The sequence below is a fragment of the Neopelma chrysocephalum genome, unplaced genomic scaffold (genome assembly GCF_003984885.1).
Source record: "Neopelma chrysocephalum unplaced genomic scaffold, ASM398488v2 Primary Assembly neopelma1_97116, whole genome shotgun sequence".
Lineage (NCBI taxonomy): Eukaryota > Metazoa > Chordata > Aves > Passeriformes > Pipridae > Neopelma > Neopelma chrysocephalum.
Window position 1 is genome coordinate 900,872 of NW_020925758.1, and position 16,139 is coordinate 917,010.

General features: G+C 46.5%; 1 protein-coding gene across 3 annotated transcripts in view; it reads left to right on the plus strand.

Moving 5' to 3' along the window:
* The window catches only part of SETBP1 (SET binding protein 1), a 268,798-nt gene that overhangs the window by 13,572 nt on the left and 239,087 nt on the right, over positions 1-16,139 (plus strand). For all 3 annotated transcript variants that reach the window (XM_027671623.1, XM_027671625.1, XM_027671626.1), the window contains one exon: positions 5,800-6,460. In XM_027671623.1, coding sequence (XP_027527424.1) covers positions 5,969-6,460 — 492 coding nt within the window. In that variant the 5' untranslated portion in view covers positions 5,800-5,968. The remainder of the gene's footprint in view (positions 1-5,799; positions 6,461-16,139) is intronic.

A 16,139-nucleotide genomic window follows, 5' to 3' on the forward strand; every position in this document is an offset into this window, starting at 1 on the left:
TTGGAAGTGCCTCTGGAGATCATCCAGCCCACCACACTGCTCAGCACAGGTTCACCTAGGGCAGGATGCTGAGGGTTGTGCCTGGCTGGGATTTACAATCATAGAAATACCTTCAGCTGGAAGGGACCCATAAGGATCATCCAGTCCAACTCCCGGCTCTGCACAGGACAACCCCAATAACCCCACCATGCTCTTCACAGCGTTGTCCAAACACTTCCTGAATTCAGACAGGTTTGGTGCTGTGACCACTGCCCTGGGGACCCTGTTCCAGTGCTCAGCCACCCTCTGGGGGAACACTCTTTTCTTAATAACCAACTTAAACCTCCTCTGAGACATCACCAGGCCATCTCCAGCTCTTGATGAAGAGATGACATTTTGCCTGAAGGGGAAGTTCTTCTGCCTTGTTTCTGTCCTGATCAACACAAGGCAGGTGAAAGGGAGAGAGTGTTTCCTGGGTGATCTGTAGTGCGGACAGAAAATAACTGCCACAGGCATTATTGGAGCTCCCTGCCAAAGCTGGGTTGTTCTTTCAGAGTATCACGGCCTCAGGAAGTAACTAAGGTTGTGGTCCAAAGATGTGATAAATCTAGCTCGAGGGCTCTGAGCAGTGGATTAACTACGCTACTGGTACATGATACTGATCCAGTATAAACTTATACTCCTGGTTAAAATTTGTTCAAAAAAATTTGCAGTGATTTAATTTTATCTCAGAGGACTTGGTATTGTATCATATTGTGTCACTGGTCTGCACCACGCTGGCTTTCTGGCCCACAGGTTTTGCCCATACTCTGGAGCTGCTTCTAAGTTGCCATGAAGAAAGTTTTAAGTCTGATATTGTGCTCTTGCCCATTCCATAGAAGTGTGATCAGGCGCCTGTTCCTAATCTCCATCAAGGTCATGCTGCTGGCAATCTGGCAGTGCATGGACAGAGACCATAAGCAAGCACGAAATTCCATTTTTTTTTCTTTGCAAAACAATAATGAGGAAATAGGTTGGGGCATTTTTCACTCCTAATGTGGGTTAACTGAGTCCAGTGCATCTTGCCACATGCCAGGCCTTTGGGTTTTTAAGTCCCTTGATGAATTCTGAAGTTTCACAGACACTTCTCATAAAAACAGGTTTCTGACCAAAACTTTCCCTTGGGTGTAATGTGGGTTGTCCATTGACTTTTGCCCCAGAGGCAGCTGCATTTCAGCAGTGGCATATATAATCATGGAAGCAACCTGGGAGCCTTGGGAGTGAAAGGTGATATCTCATCATTAAATACTGCTGTGTAGTCTCCAGTGCTTTGTGGTGAATGGTTTTAGAAAGATGGAGTGTAAAGAGGCTTCCAGGATTTCTGATATTTTGCACAGATTAGGGATTTAAGTGTATGTCCCACGGGAGAACACAAGATCCAAAGGCAACCTGATAGATGCAGGGCCAGAAAAGATGCGACCTCTACTTTGTATTCACCACAACACTCTCAGACTTGTGCCTCAATTTTGTCTCACTTGAACCTGTTCAACAGATTTTGTTTTTTTCTTTTTCATCCTAAGTAATTTTATTCACAGACTCAGAAATGCAAGTCTCAGCAGCTACAGTGGTGTTAGTGTAGAAGGGATTTGGGCAGCACCTTTTAATATTGCTCCCAGCTCCCTGCTGGTGTTCCTGGTGCTTGAGCAGTTCAGAGGAACAGCACAAACACTGGGCAGTTGAACCTGCTTGCTTGCATTGGTGTCAAACCAATGTTTGCTTGTTACTGCGGTTGCTCTAACACTTAGAATCACAGAGCCATTAAGGTTGGAAAAGACCTCCAAGATCATAGAGTCCAAGCTTAGGGCAAAAGCCATGCCAATTAATATGTCCACTTTCATTTAATGGAGAATCCCAAACAGGTGGATTTCTCCCCATCTCCTACGGGCTCTCACCTCTGTTTTTGTCCTCAGCAAATTTCCACTTTAATCACTTTATAGCCCTGGCATCTGAATACTTACAAGCATGAGCAGTTGCCTGAGGCAGGAGAAGGGAATGTATTCAGAACCCTTAATGGAAGACATCCAGTATGACCCAAAGGAGCTGATAAGAAACCTGAGCACTGGGAGCAAGGCTGAGCAAGCAGGCATTTGATTATTTCTCAGTACTTATCAGAGGAAGCGTGAATGTCTCCCTAATTAAGAGCTAATGCCAACTTCTGTGAAATTTGTTGTCATTCACCTGTGAATTATCCTCCTCAAATTTAACTTGACTGCAGGAAGCCTGCTAGCAGTAACACTTTCCTCTGTGAGCTTAATTTGGACACTTCTGTAGCTGCTTATTGAACAGGACTTGATGCTGCAGAGCACTGAAGCCCTGGAAGGGCAAGTTCCAGGCGGTAGCCCACGTCTTGGGTGTTTAAATAGAAATAGAGCTCTTCCAGCAGCAGGATGAGGGGGAATGGCTTTAAAGCAACAGAGAGTAGGTGCAGTTTGAATATTAGAAAGAAATTCTTCCCAGTGACTGTGGTGAGGCCCTGGCACAAGTTGCTCAGAGAAGCTGTGGCTGCTCCATCTCTGGAAGTGCCCAAGGCCAGGTTGGACGGGGCTTGGAGCAACCTGGGATAGCGGAAGGTGTCCCTGCCCGTGGCAGGGGGGTGGAACTAGATGAGGTTTAAGGTCCCCTCCAACCCAAACCATTCTATAATTCTGCTCACAGGCACCCTGGAGAGGGGAAGTAGGGAGGTTTCCAATAAAGGTTACATATTCAGAAGCCTGAAGTGCTATTTCTAATTAGTCAAAGCACAGGTAGCCTGCCCAAACTAGAAAGACGAGTGTGATGTCCCTGCACCCAAATCATTTAACTATTAACCCTGGAGGAGAGTAAGAAGATTCTTAAAACAATGACCCAGTTAATTCTGTGTGCAGCATTTGAGCACAGGGTTATTTGTTGCTACCTGCGGGTCTGGTGATATCATCATCTGCCAGCTCTTGGCAGAACAGGAGGCCAATATTTTTAAGTTGAATTTTAAGGTGGATTTGGCATGGACTCATCTGACATGGGTGTAATGCAATGACTTTATTCATCTGTTGCCTGTTTATGCTGACCTGGAGGCACACGGCCAAACTGGGATGAGACATTATGACCCAGAGTTTGGGTCCAAGACCCACAACCAGACTTCAGTGCAGAAACCTGGGTTTTTATTCACCCTCCATAAAAAATATTACCCAGTGACTCAAAACCTGAAAGACCCCTCCTGGTTCTTTCTGTAGGCTCTTAAATGCAGCCAAGAGCTGTATTTAAGCTCCCGTTGAACACGAGGCACGAAGTGGGTTGGTTCATTACACCGCTGTCTGTGGTGTGGTGGCCGCGGTCCCTTCCTTGCAGCCTCGGTGGCTGCAGACTCACCGTGCTGAGTTAGGTGCTGCCTGCCAGAGCCTTCCCTTTCCAACCAGCAGCGAAAGAGGTTAAAAGCCTGTGGGCGGAGGCCGGCACAGAGTGCCCATTGTACATGCGTGCATACCAAAGCAGTAACTCTCTGGAATGCTGCACCACCGCCGAGCTTTTACCACCTTGTGTTTGTGTTGCAGCCCAGGAGCGTTCGTACATTGTGTCCCTCTCCAAGTAGATTAACAATGCAAAATTGCAGATAAATAAGATAATTGGAGGGGGGGGGGGTGTTTGGGTTTTTTTGGTTGTTGTTTTGTTTTTTTTTTTCATTGGACGGGTTGGAAGAGGAAGGTGGCAGCTCTGGCTCCCATCACCTCCACAGGCACAAAGGAGAGGCAAGGCAAGGTGCAAAGTCAGTAAATTAGGTGGAGCACCTTGCAACTGGGTGGCTTTAACGTACTAATTGCGTTAGTAATTAGCGACTACCACAGGGTAAACACTTGGGTTCGAAACTATGCAAGGACATTAACTAACCCCCTCTAGAATGAGTTTGAAGGAGGTAAGCATGATCCTTGTTTCCCAGGTGGTGAAGTGGAGAGACCTGCTGACCTCAGGGTGAGTCAGGGAGGGTATGCAGGAGACCTTGGGTCTGTTAGTTCCTCAAGATCGTCTTAAATGAGACCAGTGGCAGCAGCTCTGGGAAATGAGTCTTTCCCCCTGTTTCCAGGAGATGTGCAACTTAAGTACAAGTGTTTTTATGGTGTATTTCTATCTCCTGTAAGCTACAGAAACCATTTCTAAGGCCAGATGGCAATTGAGGCTCTGAGTTCTCCCTTTTTTTTTTTTTCCTTTTTCTCTTTCTGCTTGGGTTGTCAGCTTGTGCTATTTATGGGAACTTTATTTGAATTTGTGTCTGCTGGGACTTGGGTGGAGGTCACCTAATGATTTCATGGAGCTCTAGGATGCTTAGGACTTTTCATTAGTAGCCATATGTGCCCAGGTCAGACAAGTGACCCATGGCCACGCTCCAGTGTAAATGTGGATCTATAACTAATAAAAGGTGCTTGTTATTACTTCTTGTTGAATTTCAAGCTCCTGCAAGGGACCTTTAAAAAGCTGAAAGAAGCCAGTGGTTCAAGGATGTGTTTTTTCCAGTTGAGCTGTGTTTTAGGCAGTCTACACTGACATTCCTGTTCTGATTTGGTGATAGGTAGCAAGATCATTTTTGTTTCTCCTTTATATATTGCTGCTAAGAATGATCTAGGAAATCCCTGGCTGTGCTCAGATCCTGATTGCATTTGAGTTGAGTGTAGCAGAGCTAATCCAGGAGGGAGTTGTTGCTGACAGAGTCGGTCTGCACCCTATGCACCTACTCCTCGCAGTGCCTTCTTGTTTCCTTCTCCATATGCCAGAAGTGTTACTCCTCTGATCCACTGGGGAGCTGTTTCTCCTAAAGCAGCAGAAAATATATTTATTTCTCTCTGCTAATTTTGCAGGCTACACTTTTGTAGACTCCTCTGCTAATTCTGTAGCCTAAACTGGCTTGCCAGTGATGAATATGTGTATGAGGTGCCAATAAGGGGGTTTTAAGGGAGGATGTGTGAAAGCACCTCAATACCTTTAAAAAACGTTGTATAAGTGTTATTTTTAAAAAGATGTTTGATATTAGTCTTTCATGTCATTGGGTGACATAACTTTTGCCTCAGTTGAACATTCACAGCTTTTCCCCTTAACTTTAGCTGAGACTTTATAAGGTACCAAGTACGAGTGCTTCCATATCAGAGGGTTTTCCATCTCTGATATCCAAAGAAAGACAAAATTTGCAAGGATGAGAGCACAGTCAGTGCATCAGCCAGCCCAAGGCTCTACCACAGAGCAGTGGTACCCAAGGGAATGAGGAACTCTGGAAAACTTTGAGATCAGAACACCTGGCTGCCAAGGGCATCTCTCTCTCATAGCTGGGAAATGGGGAAATAGGGAGTTTGGTGATTCAGAGGGCAGCAGCATGTTTTCTGTGCTCTGATCAATGCGTTATTAAACCCAAGGCAAGTATCTGCCTCTACTTTTTTTCCCTTCTGAAAACCCTGTGACAGTGACAGTTTTGAAGTAAAGGGGGAGGTTCATGGTTGTGGAGAACTGGTTGTCCCCTCCTTTATTTCCTGAGTTGAGTTGAAGACGTTTGCATTTAGAGAACAATTTTGGGTATTTTTTTTTTTAATATATATACATTCATTTTCATCAGTTTAGCAATACACGTGGCTATTGTTCCTTGCTTTGTGATACCAGGTCCAGCCCTCAGAAATGCTGGTGAGCCTCAGTTCCCATTTTACTTCAAGGAAAGCCCCTGGGATGCTACAGGGGAAGCCTGAGTTTGCCCTGTGCCCTGTTTCACCCTCACTGGATACGTGTGTATGTGTGCTAACTCCCTCTCTTTCTTCTTCTTTCTTTTGACAGTGGCAGATTTGGTCTCTTCTGAGCAACTTGCAGCCTCTGGGTGACCGGGACATTGAATTTGGTGGACAGTGACCATTCGCTCCCTGGGATCACAGCTGCCCTTGCTTTCCTCACCCCCTCCCACACTCCCCTTCCCTCCGACAAAACTCCAGGGCATTGTGGTATTGCTATGGAGCCCAGGGAGACTTTGAGCAGCTCCCGGCAGAGAGGAGGCGAGGCAGATTTTCTGCCTGCTGCTGTGACCTCCACGAAGCCTCCTCCTGTCTCCAGCTGCACAGGGGAGACGATGCTGCCTGCGGCAGGCTCGGGGAAAGGGATCCCAGTGAGCAGTGAGAGGCTGGAGCCAGAGGAAGAGGATGAGCTGGGTTCTGGAAGAGACGTGGATTCCACTTCCAACGCGGACAGCGAGAAGTGGGTGGCGGGAGATGGCCTGGAGGAGCAGGAGTTTTCCATCAAGGAGGCAAACTTCACAGAGGGGAGTTTAAAGCTAAAGATCCAGACCACCAAGAGAGCGAAGAAGCCCCCAAAGAACTTGGAGAACTATATCTGCCCTCCCGAGATCAAAATCACCATCAAGCAGTCTGGGGAGCAGAAGCTTTCCAGAACTGGGAAAAACAGCAAAACAGCTAAAGAGGAGGACAGATCACACTCCAAAAAGAAGGTAAGTCCTGTCCTTTCACAATATTTCCAATTTTTCCTGGGAGCAGAGGGAGAAGGGAGGAATAAACCTGCTCAAACAGTTTGTATCCAAGGCATAACCTTGGCAAGGTTTGGCCATGGAGGAGCACAGGGCGGGTGTCATCCTGCACCACCGCATACGCATCGGGAATGATCTTGAACTATCCTTCAGATGAAACAATTCAGAAGGGATCAAAAGTTCAACAGGGCCTCTTCTATTTTTGTGTGTAATTGAGTTTTAAGATTAATCATTACACGAGTGAGAAATGAAGGAGCCCACTTCTGAACTGCTTTGTGCCTGAGCGCTAATGCTTGAGCCTTTTGGCAGTTAAAGCATTCAACTGCATTTTTAAAATAGATGTATGTGCAAGGTGAACAATTGAATTCATTCCTGCATTCTGGGTGAAGGGCTCCATTATTCTTGATTACAGCATTGTGCGAGCAGCACTACAGTTATGCCACAGAAAATACTTCCATTATAAGTCTCATTTTCTTCCAGATGCTTATCATTTCCTTGAAATATCCTTCTGCAGAGAAATTCTCGGTACTTTATGTTTGGGGAAAAATGGATCTTTTTTATTTTTTTCGTTTAGTCAAGGATGGGAAAAGAAAGAAAATCCTTTCCTCGTATAAGCTGTTTTCTGGAGCACCCTTTTGTTTTACTGTTGGCTGGATTTTTCAGTAAAGTCTCCCACACCTAGTTCTTAAAATGAATTTGAGTGTATTAAGCAGCACTGCTGGGGACTGCCCACGATTTTTTGGGTGTAGTGGTGTTTTCTGTCCTAGTCATTAGAAAAAGAGTTTTGGTCAGGTCAAATACAAATACTTCACCTCTGCCTCCATAGTAGCAAGGGGGCCACCATGATGAGTTCAGTCAGGAAGCCAGATTTGATGAAAGACTCATGAGTACCTCCAAAACCTGGACAAATTCATCTGGGATGTAGGCACCCACTGATTAGAGCTTGGGGCATGGCTTGGTTTTCCTGCTCATACAGCTTTGATCCCTCTTTTCCCATACATTATGCGCTTGATGGATGCTCAGAGGCCTACGTGAAGCCTTGAGGACGCTAATTGCCACCACTTCTCCCTGGAGAAACCGTCCTCAGCAGACTGACTTAGACTAAAATTTTCATAACTCAAAATTACTTTTTGAAGCTTCAACACTTTCCATTGACTCAAGGCAGAGCCCAGGGAAGTTAACATCACTCAGTCTTAGAGTACTTTTCTTTCAAGCTGAATTGGGGGGGGGAGGAGAACAAACAACAACGGGATTTTTTTTCTCAGAATCCTGCTAAATGGCACAGTCTCTGGCCAGGAAAGGAGTACTTCTTTTTAGCACAGCAGAGGTTTGGCCCTATAACACACTGAGAAGGGATTTTCCCACCTATTGGGAAAGATGGGCTGTCTTAGCACCAAGCAATGTCTTATATCAACTTTCCTTTCCTCCCTGGATGCTTGCAGAGGTATCAGGGAAAGCAGCAGTTGTCTGAGACTATGCTTGGTGACAGCAAAAGTGTCACAAGCAATCCTTCCATGGTCACACAGGGAGAAAAAAAGAATTGTAAACCACTGCCTACCATGCCATGACTGTGAAGAAAGTGACTGCATGGAAATCAGAGCTTTCATCTCTATTTATCACCCAGTCAGATGGGTATGGAAGGTGTATTCTTTCCTGCGTGGGGTCATTGAAAAAGGTTGAATAAATAAAGCGAAGTATAAGGAAGTTATGTGCAAGAAAAACCAAACAAAAAACAAACAAACCCAGTGTGAACAATTACTAAAAATGCACCTTGTTAGCGTGGTTATGCTCAGGGTGAGACTTTAATTGCAGCAGGACAAGGAGTTTGAAAGAAGCGGACGCGGCTGCATCCAGCTTGCACCTGTGCTGTGAGGTCCGAGCTGGCTGGGGCTGTGTTCACACCCTGTGCTCAGGCTGGGAGCGCTTTGGGTCAGCACTGGTCTAATCTGGCCATTAAAACGAACAAAAAAAACCCCCCTACCACCCAGCAGGTGGATGCTCTGAGCAGATGGGTGGAGGGCTGCTGCTCCGGTGCATCCATTAGCATAACACCCAACGGCTGCCGCGCGGCAGCTGCTGGGACACAGCTGCGGCGGAGATGTCCCCAGCAGGGATCTGGAAGGCCCTGGTGCTGTGATCTCAAGGGGTTTGATGCCTGGAGACCTACAGCCTGCAACACCAGGGTGGGAAATAACCTGCATCCCTGCAGCCGGAGGGATTTTGCGCACGGCTGCCTCTCAGCTCGCGGGTTTCGGGATCAGGCTGTGAACGTCTCGTATCTACGGGGTGATGAAAGGCACTGCAGGAAGCGAAGGCTGGAAATGAGTGGGAGAAAAGTTCCAGTGCTGGCAGCGTAATTTCTTCCATGGCCAACGCGTGTGTCTTGTGGCAGGTACAGAAATTTTTTGGGGAAGATAATTAGGAGGAAAGAGCAAGTTGAAACTCGCATGGAGATGTAGCTCTCTGGTCCAACCCTGTGTTTCCCTGGGAAAGCAGAGCACACAGGAGCCTTCTGTGTGTGCTTGCAGAAAACCACTGAGAGCTGTAGTAGTGGCTGGGGAAAAAAATAAAAAATGATTGTCACATTTAAATGATTCTGGCGGTTTTGAAATTTCAGCGTTAGGCTGTTTGATTGCCTGTTGCTTTAATCAGCACAAGCTCCAGAAAAGCAGCTACTGGCAGCAGCAGGAAGGAACAACACATTTAAACGAGTGGGCCAGACCTTCAGCTGGCATCACTCCACTGTCCTCCATGGATTTTTGCCAGGAGAGTTTGGCCCAACACACACATTTCCCTCGCACACGGGAGCAGCATCATTATTTGGGTTTACCACCTTGCTCATGGATGCAGGGAATACACATAGGCCTCCCAGACTGAGCTGCCATTCTTGTGTCTCTGGTGGGTGGGAGTGGTTGTCCTGCGCCTCATGGAGTAGTACCTGAATTTATTTTTCCTCCTGAGGAGGTGCAAACTCTGTCAGGACTTGAAAAATCACTTTAGCTTGTTGCATAATATTTCCAGCCACATCTCCAGTAGTCCCCAGTGCTTTGAAATACCACTTCAGCTTTCTTGCTGGAGTTTCAATACACATAGCACAGAGGGCAAGTAATGAAAACATGGAAGCAATTTAAGTAACAGCATGTGGGTACACAAAGGACTGGTAATGCCAGCAATGTAAAAAGGGACTGTGAACTGGGGATATAACATTTATTCAGTGGCCACTTAGGGAGGAAGAAGATATGCCTGCTCCTAAGCTTTACACTGCTCTGCTAATTAGGCAATAGAGGTTAGTGCCTGATTTCTAAAGCTGTGGTCCAGAGAGTGGCAGTGATTAGAAGGGGGCTCTGCGGAGAGTCATGATGCTCATGTGCCGAAGCCCGGGGTTTTTGCCTTTGATTCCAGCTGCTACACTATATTAAAAGACATAAACATGCATTAAATACTTTCCTCATGTTACTTTTCCATGTGAGCAATCGCCCCAGGGATGTTATGTGATCCTGAATGGGAAGGGAGGGAATTCAGGAGAGGATCTTGCTGGGTGCGGCTGCTGATGCCCTGGAGTGGGGAGGGGATGAGAGAGCATCAGTGTTGGGAACCTCTGCTCTCCTGGCTTGAAGGCTTGGCTGCAACCCAACAACTTTGGGGGTTTCTTTCAAGTCCTGACCATGCCAAATTTCACATCAGCTTCCCCTGCTTGAAAATAAGAGCGACGGTAGCTTCCTAACCCTTTTCCTGGGACTGCTCAGAAGATGAATCGTGGCTTGGGCTGTTCCTGCGGCTACTTGTGTGGCAATTGGAAAGTGCACAAATGTTCTGTAAGAGTTTTCTCTTATTTCAACCCTTTGGCACCTGGGGATGGAGCGGGCTGAACCGTTGCCACTTCTAAACCCACAAATAGCTCTATTTCATTTAGCCTGATTGGAGAGGGAGGGAAGAAAAAAAGCCAGGAGCCCAAAGGATGTCCTGCTGGCATGCTGGCATGCTGCTCACCCATCTGCAGCAGGGTTGCTGAAGTCCAGCATCCTCAGCATCAGTAAAGGTGCCTTTTCCTTTTGATAAGGAAACACGCTGTCAGTCTGGAAGGACACTGAAAGTGTGGCATCAAATGCAATGAAGCAATCCATCAGCATTCCCTGTCTGTCATGTAGCATTTAACAAGCCCCAGATGAGCGGTATTTCCCTGGTTTTATTTCCTTTTTTCACCCCTTCCCTGCATTTGCTCTTCTGTCTATTCTCTTATGTCTGCAAACACTTCATTTTCCACCTTTTTTTCCTTTAAGCATAGCCTGACAAAGTTTCTTGGGAGCTTTGTTATGTATTATATGCATAATGTCCCTCTTCAGGGCATGTAAACTCTTTTTTTTTTTTTGTAATTATTAGTGCACTAGGGTTTTTTGAGAGCTTGGGATGGGTGAATGCATTTTATTGCTGAGAGATAAGCACAGCAGCAAGTGAATTGGAAGCAAAGCTTCCTTGTGCACAGAGGAAACTCTATCTTTGGATTTTCTTGCAATTTTTTTTTCCTTTGAGTTTCTGTAGGTGTTTTTGCCATTTCTCTGCAGGAAACAGTTCTAACACTTTCAATTCATAGTCTTCCTTTCCCCTGCCCCACACACGCAACTTTCTCCCGTGGCTCACCTTTCCTGAAGGACTCTCTCATTCATGTGCTTTCACCATTGCACCCCTCCTTCTTCCAGAAGATCATGAGCACTTCCCCCCTCCTCCTCCTTCCCCCTTGTTTTTATTGCTGACTGCACATTGCACTTTCCCTCCAGGTCCTCGTGTGCATCCGCAGCTCTTGCTGGATTACCCCTGTGCCGGACTCCTCTCCCCAGTGATTTGTGTGCATGATCATCCAATTGCTCATCCTGCTTGCTTATTCCTCTTTGCTAAGGGCATCCGCCGTGCGAGATGTCTTCTGAGTCAGCTCTTCCTGTTGCGATCCCAAACGTGGCTCGGGGAGTTGACGCAAGTGCTCGCTCCCTGTGCTGTGTGAGGCTTAGCAAGGAGGAGGAGGAGGAGGAGGAGGAGGAGGAGAAGGCATTTGTGTGTTGTCGTACCTGATTGAAGTGGCAGGATTTGATTTACAGCTTCTTTTTCTTTTCTCTCTTTTTTTTTTTCTTTCCCCAAAGGATGCAGCATCCACAGCCCTTTGAGCCTGAACCTGTTTCTGCACTGAGTTAGTCCTTACCCTTACTCAGCAAAGCCTTGAGGCTGCTCTAAATGGTGCTTGTGGCAGCTTATCTGAAGCTCACACCAGCAGAGTAAACTTCAGCCTCTTCCCAGGTTATGGCACGTTGGTAGAGCCCCAGAAGTGCCAACACAGGGGAGGAGTGTTCTTCGAGTTGCCTTTAAGGTGAAAGTGGCTTTTGAGAAGCTGAGAGATCAATTCAGAACTGCTCCAACAGGCACAAGGCTCCTAGTGTTTTTACAATCTTTCTACACAAGTGTATGGGTGCAAAGCTACACCAACTCAGCTCTTTGATACTCATCCCAGGTTTCCTTTAGGCTAGCTTTTCTTTCTACCACATTGTTGAAGGCACAAATGAAACAGCTGCAGTTTGGTGCTCTCCCACCACAACTACCTTAGGCTCCCCTCAAAAAGAGAGCAGGAATTATTTTTTCTTTGTGAAGAAATTAATTTCTTTGCTTAAGAAACCAGTTTTTCTAGGAGCTGAGAACCATTTGCGTTCGTCTTGGTCCTTGAAGGCACCCGAGGTTCCCAGACTGGGAGCTGAGTCCTCTTGATCCCCCACAGCCTCTGGAGGAGGCTGGTCCCTCCTGAAGGTGGTTCGATTCTCTCTATGAAGAGCAGAAAGGGCTGGATCCCAGGTCTTAACCCTTCCTTCTCCTCCAAACTTACTGGAGAAGTGTCTGTCTTGCATCATGTCACGGATATCTTGTGACAGATATAAAGCAGAGTGTCTTTTCCAGCTCGGTGCTCTGCCTGAGCCAGCTGATGCCCATCCCTCACTGTCTGCTCCCAAAGAATTGTGACTTTTTTTGCATCTAGTCAAGTGTGTCTTAAAGAAGCAAACGTCTGGCAATGAAGGGATGGGCTGAGGAAATGCAAGCAGGCTTTTTCTGCTGAACACTGAGTGCCAAACAAGGAAGACTTGGTGCATTTGATTAGCTGCCATATGACCAGGGCCTGGGGAGGCTGTCTGTGTTGACGACAGGCTTTGTTTTGCAGCAGTCTCTCCCTCCCACAGCTGAGTTTCGATGGCCCTCTGTGACATTTCCTTGTTTGCTTGTGCTGTGTCGTTCTCTTCAAAGCGTGACAAAACGTCCGCGGACCTGGTTTTGGGGGTTGAGGAGACACTGCAGGGAAGCAACTGGTGAAGCAACTGGGACAAGTGCAGGAAGCTGGGGATAGAGCTGGAGGTCCTTAGTCCCAGCCACCTAACTGCAGGAGGAGATGGGTACTGCTCCTGCAGCCTTGTAAACACTTGGTCAAGTCAGCACACGCGGGTTGTTTCGAAAGCACTGTGGCCTCCAGGCTAACAGAGATGGAGATGTGATGTGCTGGCTTGTGCACCCAGGGCTGCAAACTGGTTGTGTCTTCATTTGCAGAGGTTTTGGGTGTCAGTCCTTCATGTACATGATCATGTTCTTCCAGCACCAGCTTTTGCATGCAGCGCTTCCTTCCCTCCCCTTCCAGGCACACCCGACCACAGATATCTTCTGATTTACCTCCAGATTTTTCATCTTTAATCCCTTTTTCACACACACACAGACACGCCCAGCTAGCCCCCTCGGGTCAGATCTAATTCTTCAAATGCTTCATTCCCAGATGGGCTTCTTGCTGTCCTCATTCTTCTGCCCAGCCAGTGGGACTGAGTGATGGACCCATCTGAGCTTATTTGAATGTAAAGTGTGGGTTCACCTGGTGCCCTCAGCTTATCTCTTTTTTTGCTTTTTCTAAGAGCACTGAAACTTGTGAAAATTGGTTTCTGACCACTTTCCTGTTATGTGAATTCTCTGGTGTCTAGTGATAAGTGAACTTGCTGGCCAAGCCCTCTTTGGGAGCCCCCCCAGGGGTCCCTTTCTTCTGGCCAGTGAACAGTTTGAAGAAAACTTTTTAGAATATTTAGTATCACAAAGATTTCTGTTCTTCCATCAAATGTGATCTAAACTGGTCAAAATATTCCAAAAACATTGAGGAGAGGATCATGAAGGCAAGGAGTTTGTGTGTGCATTCACATGCACACGAACACAGTGTGAACCATGTTAGCCTTGTTTCCTTAGGAAACCAGTCTAAAAATATCCAGAATAAACATGCATTGTTTTGGTTTTTAATGCTGAGACTTTTCCAACTCTTGAACGTTAAATTGATTCCACTCGATACGTGACACTCGAGGACAAGTCCAGTTAGCTGTGTTTTCATAAGAGCGTTATTTTCCATTTCTTGCCATGACCTCTAACATGAATTAGACCAGTGGCTGTTGGCTTCTTCATTTCAGCACATGAAGTGCTATTTCTACATCGTGATTATATTTGGACTCTCAGCTGCAGGTGGTTGCTATCAGGAGAGGGATTCTCAAGCCATGGTGTATGCACCAGTAGCATGACACTGCTTCCAAGTATGATAGATAGCAAACTCCACTTCTTCAGGGTGGTATCACACCAAACATCTCGATATTTTTTTCTTTTTCTTTTTTTTTTTTTTCTGGATCTGTGGGCTAGCAGTGAAAAGGATAGCATAAGGGCTAAGGTGTCTTACTACAGGTTGCAGATGAGGTGGTATGTCTGAGATGTGGCTTGGACTGTGGCCAAGACAGAATTGCTGAAGATGAGGACACGGTCATTCAAGATAGACAGTCACCTGCAGCCGTGTTTGCAGAACTAAGTGGGTCTCTACCAGGCTCGCTTTAAGGTGGTGTCTCATGTTCCTATTGTACATCCACGTCTGCTGCTGGCAGGTCCTGTACAAAGGCATCAGGAGGTCTTGCTAGAATTTCACAAGCTCTGTATAGAGGAGGTTAAATGGAACCATCTTGTCTCTTAGTACAGAATGTGAAATAGAGTAATAAGTTTAAGTAATTCACTCAAGGAACCCGTCGCAGGCCAGGGCAACGCTCAGACCTTTTTCACTGGGCTGTGGTTGCTTAACCATGACACAACTGAGTCTCACAGGTAGTGGCCTGAACTCCAAGCAATGAGTGGAGAGCCTTTCTGGAAATCAATCCTCTTCTAGTTCTCATTTAAACTGGTCAATTTGTTTCAAAATTGTTAATTCTCTGCATCTTCACTGCTCACTTAAAAATAAAACTTAGCGAAGAGTTGGCTGTAAGCAGAAATGAGGGGGTGGAGTTTCAGGGCCAGCATGCAATCGGTTGACCTACATGCCCTTAATAATCCCTTCTGGTCTGTAAGCCCTAAAATGTGGTAAGAGTCGAATGAGGAATATCTACTGGAGGACTCATTATCTTCTCATCAGTTTCCCATGGTTCTGCCTCACCTGGGTGGCAAGGTTTGTAAAGAGATGGTATCTTTTATTGACATCGGTGTTACAACGGCTCTACCACTGTAAACTTGGGTGGTTCATTGAGGAATCTCAGTACTTTGTCCTACCTTCATGTGAGCTGCTCTCCCTCCACATGGCTGAAAGATGAGAATCAGCCCTGAGGGGATTTGTGGGTAATTTCGACTTGCCCAATGTTCTCCCTTTCGGAAGGAATGCGGTGACAGGAGCAAATGAGCCAGAGGCCAGGGCCCCTCTCTTTTTGCTGATGACTCTGTCTGACAAGGAGAGGGCTGAGCAGTGGACGTTCGATGTGTCACCACTGATCACACCCTCGCCTCACCTCAGGGCAGGTCACTGGGTCCCCACCTGGTGCTTCTGTGACTGTGCTTGGCAAACACTTCTCCCAGGAGGATGTGTAGGAAACAGTTTCCTCATACTTTGGAGATAGACCTTACACTATAATTTCTAAATGGACTTTTATCAGTAGTCTCCCCTGCTCCTCTGTATGTGCTAGAACATTGTGCTGGCCTGGGTAGCTTCACCTAAACTTTACCTGCTGTATTCCCAGTGGGGTAATTTGATGAAAGTTCACCCTTAAGACTAAGACAAGTAGACCTGAGGCAGATTTTTTTTTTCCACTGGGGAGCAGCAGCACTAAGAGGGCCTTGATTAGCCCTCATTTCTGCTTCCCACCAGAAGCTGCAGGGACAATCTCTACATTAGTCACCTGCCTAATGTGTATTAGCAAGGAGCTTGAAGGCACTTGTTTTATTGCATCTTCCACTGGGAACTGATGCTATTGGATTGGCAACATATTCTACTCCTTATATCCCATGTTGTGTGCAGGTTAGATGGGGATAATTAATTTGTCTTGTCCATTTTCTGACATTGTGTTCACCATCACTCAGCTGGTGAAGCACTCTTCCCAAAGACAGCCTCTCCTTTTCCATGGGATACTTTTCTTCAATAATTCATGTAATCATTAGGACAAATTCCCTCCAGCCTTTTCTCTCTCTGGTCCTAATTCCATTGCATTACTTACAATTATATTCTTGATTTGAAGAGGGGGGTGGGTGGGTGAGGAAGCCTGTTTCCCTTTGTGGCTACAGCACAGGAGGAACTGGGAAGAGCGTGATGGGGAGGGATCGATCTGTCCTTAGGTCACTGACTCTGGGC